The 9,268-nt window shown below is 55.1% G+C and overlaps 1 protein-coding gene across 1 annotated transcript in view; it reads left to right on the forward strand.

The window, feature by feature from the left end:
• SLC37A1 (solute carrier family 37 member 1) overlaps positions 1 to 7,764 on the forward strand; it is a 52,053-nt gene extending 44,289 nt beyond the window's left edge. Inside the window, exons 19-21 of the mRNA XM_090271938.1 lie at positions 4,437 to 4,534; positions 6,252 to 6,316; positions 6,814 to 7,764. Coding sequence (XP_090128064.1) covers positions 4,437 to 4,534; positions 6,252 to 6,316; positions 6,814 to 6,829 — 179 coding nt within the window. The 3' untranslated portion in view covers positions 6,830 to 7,764. The remainder of the gene's footprint in view (positions 1 to 4,436; positions 4,535 to 6,251; positions 6,317 to 6,813) is intronic.
• The last annotated feature ends 1,504 nt before the right edge of the window (positions 7,765 to 9,268 follow it).

A 9,268-nucleotide genomic window follows, 5' to 3' on the forward strand; every position in this document is an offset into this window, starting at 1 on the left:
TGGTGGCAGCGAGCAGTGTCCTTGACCTTTCTCAGTGAACTTGACCTTTCTCGAGATTTTGTTTACACTGTGACCGCTCCCGACGGAGGCCCTGGAGTCACCTGTGCAGACCCTTGACAGCCCACTGTTCGGAAGTTCAGGCTCAAGCTTCTATTGTTACCCAAAGTCAGAGCAGCCCCACTTTTGTTTTCATCTTTGGTTCCTTCATTTGCTGGATCCAGGGGTGACTTTGACTTTGCTGGGTGGTGTTAGTGGTCGCCTCTCTGATGTTTATTTTAAAGTGAGACCATTCCCTTTTTTGGGGGGGGTTGCCTCTTGGGGCCTGCACACATGCCCAGAAAAAGGGAGGTGGGTGCTCTGCCCCATGGCATCTGCGGAGCAGCAGAGTCCCCTGCATGGAGCAGGCATGTGGTCCTCCTGGCCCCCAGAGCCTATGGGAGACTTCACACACCTGGAGGACACGCGCTCAGTCGGAAGTCAGGACCCCAGGGCCAAGCTCCATTCTAGTGACCTGGGACCGTGTACAGCCTGCTCTCTGCCCCCCGTCCCCAGAGGCCCCGTTCTGCAAGTCAGTCCAGCCCCCACTGTGCAGCCCGTGGTCAGAGCGCATCAGAGCCTGCTAGCCGCGCTGATTGCTGTTAGAAAGCAAAGGATGGGGCTTCAAAAAGACAGGAGGGTGGCTTGGGTGGAAAACACATTTTTCTTGATACTCTCAAAACAAGAGGGAAGCAGAAGCACCTGGCTGAGGTGGTGGGGGGATGGGTTACTACATGTGTAAAGGGGCCACAGCTCTGAATGCCCTTCCCCCACGGAGGGTGGCAGGGGCACCTGGGCCATGTCTGACCCCTTCACTGATGCAGTACTGACTGACGCGGTGGACTGCCACACCCACACTGGGAGGTCTGGCAGGGACCCAGGCTTCCAGGCTTTGCCAGCCCCAGTGCACTGGATCCAAGGAAGCGGTCGCCATAGAAACAGCACACACTTACCTACCGCCGCGTCTCCATCATTATTTCTCCCCAGAAGTGCTGCCCAACAAGACAGGAGCAGAGAAAGGCTGGAGGGGAAGTGCACACTGCTCGGCCAAACCGCCCACGGGAGAGTTTAGCGCTGTCCTTATTAAACGTTGTAAACGCTGGTTTCAGTGCCTCGTCCCGATCCACAGCTGTGCGCCGTGCTGGTGACACCAGTTCGCCTGTTCTGGGCACTCATTGCAGCCCTGCGAAAACAGAGCTGGTCACCTCTGTGTTTTATGCAGAACGATTAAGTAGAGCCCTGAATTTGTACAAGTTCATTTTTATGTTTTCCAAGCAAAAGGTACTACAACTGTAGAAGCTAGATGGGCTCACAAGTTTATTGTTCTGCAAGTGGAAGTCCCCTGCCCCCATCCCCTCTTTCTAGAGGCAGTCACTTCCAGCTGTCCTTCCTGAGCTTGCATCTGCATCCAGAGGTCCGGGTTCATCCATTTTTGACAGTCTGCAGGCAGAGGAGAGTAGGGGCTCTTTCACACCCCATGTGCCCTTTCCTCATCCTCACCAGTTATCCAGTTGTGTTAGTATCATTTGCTCTTGAGCCAGGAAGAGAACTGTAATTTATACATCCTAATATGCCTGATTTTGTCCTCCCCCAAACTTACCACATGCCTCATTTCCCTCCTGTGTAAGTTTCTGTCGCTGTTGTTCCCTCGTTCGCCACCGCCATCGACCCCCTCTGTGTGCCCCTGCCGCTCCGTCAGCCCTCAGGGGGCCTCCACAGTCACACTTCTCCCCTCCCCGCTCCCAGTGCCACGTCCCTGAGTCCCCGCGTCCCCAAGCTGCTCTTGCCACCTCCCAGAACCCCTTGCATCCTGCCCACATAGGGCCCTGTTTTCCAGATCATGTGGAAGATGCCTTCCGGTGGCTTCCCAAGCAGTAGTGCAGGGGAAGTGGACTTTGAGAACTGGAAGGACTGTGGTGTCTGAATTCTGCTGTCACTTGATGGACGGTGTGTCGCTACAGAAGTCGGGGTTGGAAGCCCTTTGCCTTCTAGCTTCCCTTGTCGCACAGAGGGTCCACTGGCCCTCAGCCCCGGCCTTCACCTCTGACCTCATTTGCCCTTGGAAACCTCGGGGCTCACGTCTTTCTTTATCAATGGGGTCGGTCTTCACGCCCTGCGCCCTGGGCACCTGGGTCCCACTCAGTCAGTTCACACATGCCCTCATCCCTGGGGAAATGGGCTCTATTTTTGTTTCATAAGTATTTTCTACTATTTTCTGTGTATTTTCCTTCCAGAAAACATTCAGATATTTAACTTTCTGAATTAATCCTTCCATTTTTATCTTTCTTTTTTTCCTTCTTACCTGTACCTTTGTTGTTGTTTTTTTCTTCTACTTTCTCAGAGATGTCCTTGACTTTCTGACCTCTGTATTGAACTTTTACTTTGGCCCTCATAATTTTATTATTCATTAGCAGTTGTCAGCCCTTTTAGTGCATCCTGTTCTTTCCTGGCTGCCGTGAGTGTGAGACCAAGTCATGTGAAATTGCCAATACTGACTTGGTTTTCAAGTATAAAAGTAGGAGTTTGTATGATTCAACCTAATTGATAGTTCTCTAAGGTATTATAATTTCCTGGGCATTTTCTTCTCCCCAATTTGTTTATTTCCTGTCAGTTCTGCTTCTCCCAGTTCATTTGCTTTGGTTGAGCTTCCTCAGATACAGGCGATCATGGCTGACACTTCATTTGTTCACACTGTGGGATGAGCCACTAGGGACCTATAAGAAGCCCCTCTGCATGGGAGGGCATGCCAGCTGCTGGTCTGCACAGCAGTGGGACCGCCTGGACTCTGGAGGAGACGCCCCCAGTGCCCACAGGGGGTGTGGGCCCAGCCGTCAGCATGTGTCATGTGTGGGAGGGCAGGTGGCAGCTTGGTGGAAGCTGGCGGCCGTCCCTGCCTTCCCCTGTGCTCAGTGTCTACCACTTCCTTGCTCTGCCCTGGCCTTGGCGTCCCAAAGCCCAGAGCCTCGAGCAAATTCTCCAAAGGTTAAGCTGCTGTGCTCCTGCAGGGGTCGGGGGGCGGGGGGGATGTCACAGGAGTAGTGACGCTGGAGGACAGACCTGGGATCAGAGGGGAGTTGAGGGACATATCGAATGGTGCTTTAGACAAGATCACAGCCAGCTCCCATTTTCCCCACCGGCCCGCCTCCCAGCCTCTCACTGGCCACCCGTCCCTGCCTCCTGCACCTGGATGGGCCTGGCTCTGGGCAGGGGGTCCCTGGCCAGCTTCTTCTAAAGGAAGAAAACTAGCGCCTGTGTCTGCTGTCATGCCCTTTAAAGTCCATCGTCCAGAGACGGAGGCCTTCTCCCATCTGCTCTTCTCTTTGTGGGTTTATAATTTTTTAATTCCGTTGTGGTCCATTCTGTGGTGTTTGGGAGGTATGAACAATCTACCGTGTTTACCTGGACGTTCTTCTGAGACTTAAAAAAACATGCAGTTGCTTCTCAGATTATAAAAGTAGCAAGTGCTCGTAAGCACTGGACAGAGTGTCAGTGCCTGAGCAAAGAGGTGGGGGAGAGCTTCTCACCCTCCGTCTCCGAGATTAACCTCAGTTCATGACCTGCTGTGGGGGCTTCACACCTCTCCGCACGCCAGACAACCTACCATCCACACACATGTCACAGCTCACTCTGGGCCCCTGCGGGACAGTCAGCCCCTACACCGCGGCAGCAGGCCCACACAGCTGTCACTGGGCGTTTTGAGGAATATTTGCTTGCTTTTGTTCTTATAGCTTTTTTGTTTAAGTTTTGTTATAATTTCAGACTTAAGAAAAGTGGCAAACAAGTACAAAGAATTCACACTATGTTTGCCTTACCTTTCCTATACTCACACACGCATTTATGATATACACATGCACATACGTGTACACTTACGGATACATATGTATGTTTTTTCTGAACCAATTAAGAGGAAGGCGCAGACATGCCACTCCTTCACCAGTAACTGTGTAGCCAGCACGTGTCTCCCGAGAACAAGGGACTCCCTGGTGTAACCACAGTACCGGGACCAGAATCAGGACAGGACCACTGACACAGCATGCGTATCTACAGACCTTACTCGTACCTCTCACATAATATTTTTATAGTGTTAGACTCAGATTTCTTTATGATAAAATTTTTAATGGGATTATTAGATAAAAGAGCGAACATTTTAATGTCAGTGCATATTTTAGATTTGCTTCTAGAAAAAGGTTCTGCCAATCGTGCCCTCAGCAGTATGAATATAATTAAGCTTCTCACCCTTATCAGTCTGACAGGGAGAAGGAGACGGTAGTGTGGTCATGTGCTTTTGCGTAACTGCCGTGAGGGTTTGAGCGCCGTCCCATGTCCGCGCTGGGCTGGGTGCGGCTGGCCGCGCCCCGACGTTTCCTCACGCAGCCACGTGTGCCCGCTTGCCTCTGCAGGAGCCGCCCTGGGCCCCCTGCTGGCCGGGCTCATCTCCCCGTCCGGATGGAACAACGTGTTCTACATGCTGATGCTGGCCGATGCCTGTGCCTTACTGGTAGGTCGTTGGTAGGTCGTCCAACTCCGTCCCAGCAGCCTTTCGCCAGTGGCTCTGTGGTGCCGGCCACTCTGATGACTCCCTTCCCCTGGGCTCCTGCAGCTCTCAGGGACATGTCCCAACTTCTCTCCACGTCGCTGGCCAAGACCCTCTCCTCTCTGGTTTAAGCCAAGGTCAGAAGCAGAAGCAGGTCGTCTGCTGCTGGTAGTTGCAGGGAGGTGGCAGAGAGGCAAAGCCCAGGAGCCCCTGGCTTTGGATCCCGGCGCGGTCACCTGGCGGCCTGGGGGACTGTCCATGGCGTGTGGCCGCACCGGGGGGCCAGGCTCTCACATCCATGGGCTGATCCTCGCCGATTCATGCCAACACCCAGAGCTGACACGCCCCCTCCCTGTCAGGAATTGAGTGCACAGACCAGAACTTTCATCATGTTTCAAAGTTGATCTTTGTCCTTCAGAATTGTTAGTGTTGTTGGTAGCTTATCCCACTCCCGCATATAACAAGCAGTGTCTTCCTGTTTTTCCTTTCTCTTCATGATGGGCTTTCTATAACTATAAGCTTCTTCCTTCTAACACCATTTAAATCTGCAACTTGGTAGAACTGATGTTGACAAGACACCAGCTTAAGCTCAGCAGGCCATGCTAGGGGTTGGCGCTCGAGGTTCAGATTCACGCTGATCAGCTTATTTAACACAGCTGACACCGCTGCCGGCGCTGCTCTTGGCTCCGGCCACGTGCCCACCGCCGCCTTTCCCGCCGCAATCGCACATAATCACTGCCCTGGGCCAAGCAAAGCAGCCGCCTGCATCTCAGCTGTGGGGCAGAAAGCCTCTTCCCTCTAGTCTGAACTCCCACTGTGCACACGGGGACTTCCTAGCTCCTCCTTGAACCTTCAGCATTCAAGGAGGTAAGTGTGCTGATTGAGGCGTGGTCCTGTGTGTCTGCGTGGGCTTCAGGTTGTCCCTCAAAACCTCCTCCGGCACCGGCATGGCCTTAGTCTCCAGGCGCAGTGGTCCCTGCTGGGCCTGAGGGCACCCGCTGCCCTCTAGGAAAGGGGGCCCTCAGAACCAGGATGGCCCTCAGGAACCTGTGTCAAAGCCCTAGGACACTGCCCACCATGGCAGGCTGCTGTCACACCTGGGGAAAGGCCAGAGAAACACACTCAAAAGTTAAATCTGGGCTGGTGCTTCGTCACTAGTCTGGATGTATAAACTGACTCTGAGCCCTTTTAGGATGACAAGGACCCTGCAGGAAAAGAGGTCAGCCGGGGGGAGGGCCAGGCTGCCGCAGTTTGCCGGCAGCAGCAAGCCTGGTCCAGAGGGGCAGGACCTTTCCCAGGACTGCCTCCTAGGGCCCCGGGCCCGTGAACACTCACCTGGCTCTCAGAGTCACCTGCGCAGTTCTCCAGCCCACCCCCTGCGTCCCCATGGCCGTGGGTCACCTTGTCTCAATCCTCTTTTTCTGTTTGGCATTTTATGATTGGACTCATTTCCTTTTAAGCATTCCTGGCACCCAGAGGTCATCCAGGCTAAACTCTGCCCTAAAAGCCTTACCTACTGCCAGCACAGCCCCACAGTGACCAGCAGGACTGTGTCAGCGACCGCCCGGCACAGGGGACAGGCCTCGGCCTGGCTGTGTGGACACGGGCTGCAGCGGGGGCAGGGCTGGGGGCACCGGGGCTCGGCCCTAACGCAGTGGTCTCGTCTCTGTTTTGGGTGCAGTTCCTGATCCGCCTCATACACAAGGAGCTGAGCTGCCCGGGGTCCGCGACAGGGGACCAAGTTCCGTAAGTCCCCGTAATTCAAGCGCATCTGCAGAATGTCACTCTGGCTTATCTGCCTCCCACACCTGGCTGTTCCTGAAAGGAGGACGACCCGCCGGCTCCCCTTTCATCACGTCTCACTCGCACCCCTTTTTCTTTCCCAGTGAGCACCTGCAGTGGGCGTGACCCTGGTAATCTCTCCTGCAAGCCCGAGAGAAGGACTGCGGCGGATGGGGGGGGGGGGGGGGCGGGGCGGCGGAGAATGGCCTCCTTTCTTCCCTGCGTGCTTGGCTTCCGACTCAGGTGGCGGCCGCAGAGCTCAGCCTGGCCTCTGCACCCCTTTCCGCCTCTGCTGTCCACTCTGTCCCCGAAGGCTGTGGGTGGGGGAGGGGCTGGGCAGGACCACCTGCCCAGGGGAGGGAAGCTGGCGCTGGAGGAGCTGACGTGCAGGGCAGTTCAGCCTCTGTCCCCTGACCGCCGCTGTCTGTGTCGCCAGCTGCGATTCTATCCTTTTCTTTCAGGTTTAAGGAACACTGACCCCTCGGGTCCTGCGGAGGGAGGCTGGGCCTGTCCCGCACAAGCTGTCTTTCAAGGAGAAGTTCAAATAAAGGATCCTGTGTTGAAAAGAATGACTGACTTTTGCCTTTTGCAGCTTCACCTGGAAAAGGCAGAAGCCACCTTGAGAATTCCTGGTACGTTTTTAGATGAGCCGTGGTGCTTGGCACAGCGGTGACAACATGCTCTCACCATGGCTGAGCCCAGCTCGGGCAGCGGACACCTGGCAGGGTGCTGGGCAGGCACTCCACCACCATGTCTGGGGGCGACTGGGCCACATGAGGTGCTCAGATGCCCTCCATCTCTCAGGTATTTCGGCGTAGAGTGCTAGAATGGGGTGAGGGCCACACTGGCGGGAACGCTGATGACACCGGGCCATGCCGTGTGGAAGACAGTCGGGGTGCGGCAGCCAGCAAAGAGCCCGCCTCCCCAAGGACGAGAACCTGACAACAGGATCAGAAACCCGCACAGAACTTAGACCCACCCCGTCACACCAAGACCCCAGCACTTCCTGCTGCTCTGTGCCACCTGGAAACCACGGTGGGCAGGGAGCGGTAATGAAGCCGTCCAAGCCTGCCCGGGCCAGAGGCACCGGGATGCCAGCCCAGAGCACCCGGAGTTCCTGCCATCCCAGCACCGAAGGCCGTGATGCTGCTGGTCCCCCGGGAGGGGACGCCGGCAGTGGACGGGTCCCCACTGCAGAATTCATTTCACTCCACGACGCGCCAGACCTGGACCTGTTGGGATGCACGGCCCCAAGTGAGTTACTTACTCGGGCGCGCTGTGCGTGGCAGCCCCGCCACACACGGGGCGCTTGTTATTTATTGAGACCGACCGAGCGGTGGTTCCGTGGCCCCTGTTTTCTCCTTGTTGCCTGACGAAGTCTGTATCTGCTCTTGGAAATAAAAGGTTTTTTAAAAAAAGCAAAAACTCACTCAGAATGTTGATTGTTCCTGCTCACATTTCCATTATTTTAGAAAAAGAAAACTTTCAAATAGAACTGTTTCTTCTTGGTTTTCCCAGTGTTCTCAGGGGGAAACCGTTTCCACCAGAGAAGGGCCACCCTGCGGGGGAGCAGGCCCCTGTCTGCTCGGAGGCCACAGGCCGAGCATCCCACCAAAAACAGCACGTTTTGTAAATCACGCAGTGTAAGGCATATCCCAAGGTTGTCCCTGACTGTGCGAAACATCCCGCACAGGAGGACCGGGCTGCCCTTGAAGTTGCACAGGGGAGCGCAGGCTTTCAGCTTGCTCAGACACAGCATCTTCTGGGTCTGCAGGGCGCACGTTTGTCGCAGATGGATGCCATGTGGCAGCGCTCCCTGGGCACGGGGAGAAGGCTCCTGCCTCTCACTGTCGGAAGGAGAGGAGCTGAGCAACTGCCAAGGTCAAGGCTTCGTTCCCCTGAGGGCCAGAGGAGGGCCAGACAGGATAAGGGTCTTCTGACCAGCAGGCATCCTCACCAGCAGGCTGGCTCTTCTTGATAACATAAGGCACTGACACATTTTAAAATTTTCCTACTATTCAAAATAGAAGTTCCATAAGCACTAAGTGGGTTATTATACACAGTTCATTACACACAGTGCACTCAGTCACAGGTCTCTTCCATCCTGTGTTTTGTCCCCACTCGTCCAGCCCACAGCCCCGTGGCTTCCTTTTCCTGGGTCCCTGTCCCTGTCTGTCAGCTCCCCTCCCCACCGGGCACCAAGGGGTCACGATGGCTGTGGGAGTCTGCGCCCCTGCTGGCTGCAGCCCCTTGCTCACCACACAACCTCTGTCCTCCATGTGCGCTTCTGCGTCACTGAATAAACAAACCGAGGGATGAGACGTCTAAACGGGCCATTCGGTAACACATGGAGCATTCTCTTCAGTTCTCTGACCTCGTCAAATGCATGCCCGGTGTTAAGTAGCCCCGCTTCACTTTTGCGCCTTCTCTGCAGAATAGCCACCATCTGTGGCTCAGCCACAGGCAGCCTGAGGTAGGCAGGGCTGCGGCTGCCCCAGCTCCCGGGCTGACGTCCTGGAGACAGACTTCCATAGCCACCGAGGAGGGTAGGCCTTCGGAAGTGGAGAGCCGGCCCTTTTTGAAAAAGAGGGACCCACAGCTATTTTTTAAAGCAGGTTAGCTGAAACACATTCTCAGTCCATGACTGGAAAATTTCATCATGACTTTTAAGGGGAAAAGTGTCTGATTTGAATATAAAAGTGCTCCACTTTATCCCGGGCAGTAGCGGAGAGAGCCCCTGAGGCTGCAGCCACACTTGGCATTCATATGCAGATGTGACTGCCTCTCACAAATGTGTCACTGAGATCTGCCTATTCACAGCCGCACAGAGTGCCAGGATGATGGAGACGCAGGCTGGAGGAGGGGCAGTGACCAAACCAAGGATGGGCCACAGCCCTCCAGTCACAGAGGCTCACA

This window comes from Furipterus horrens, unplaced genomic scaffold, assembly GCF_987537825.1.
Source record: "Furipterus horrens unplaced genomic scaffold, mFurHor1.1.pri manual_scaffold_1, whole genome shotgun sequence".
NCBI classification, from domain to species: domain Eukaryota; kingdom Metazoa; phylum Chordata; class Mammalia; order Chiroptera; family Furipteridae; genus Furipterus; species Furipterus horrens.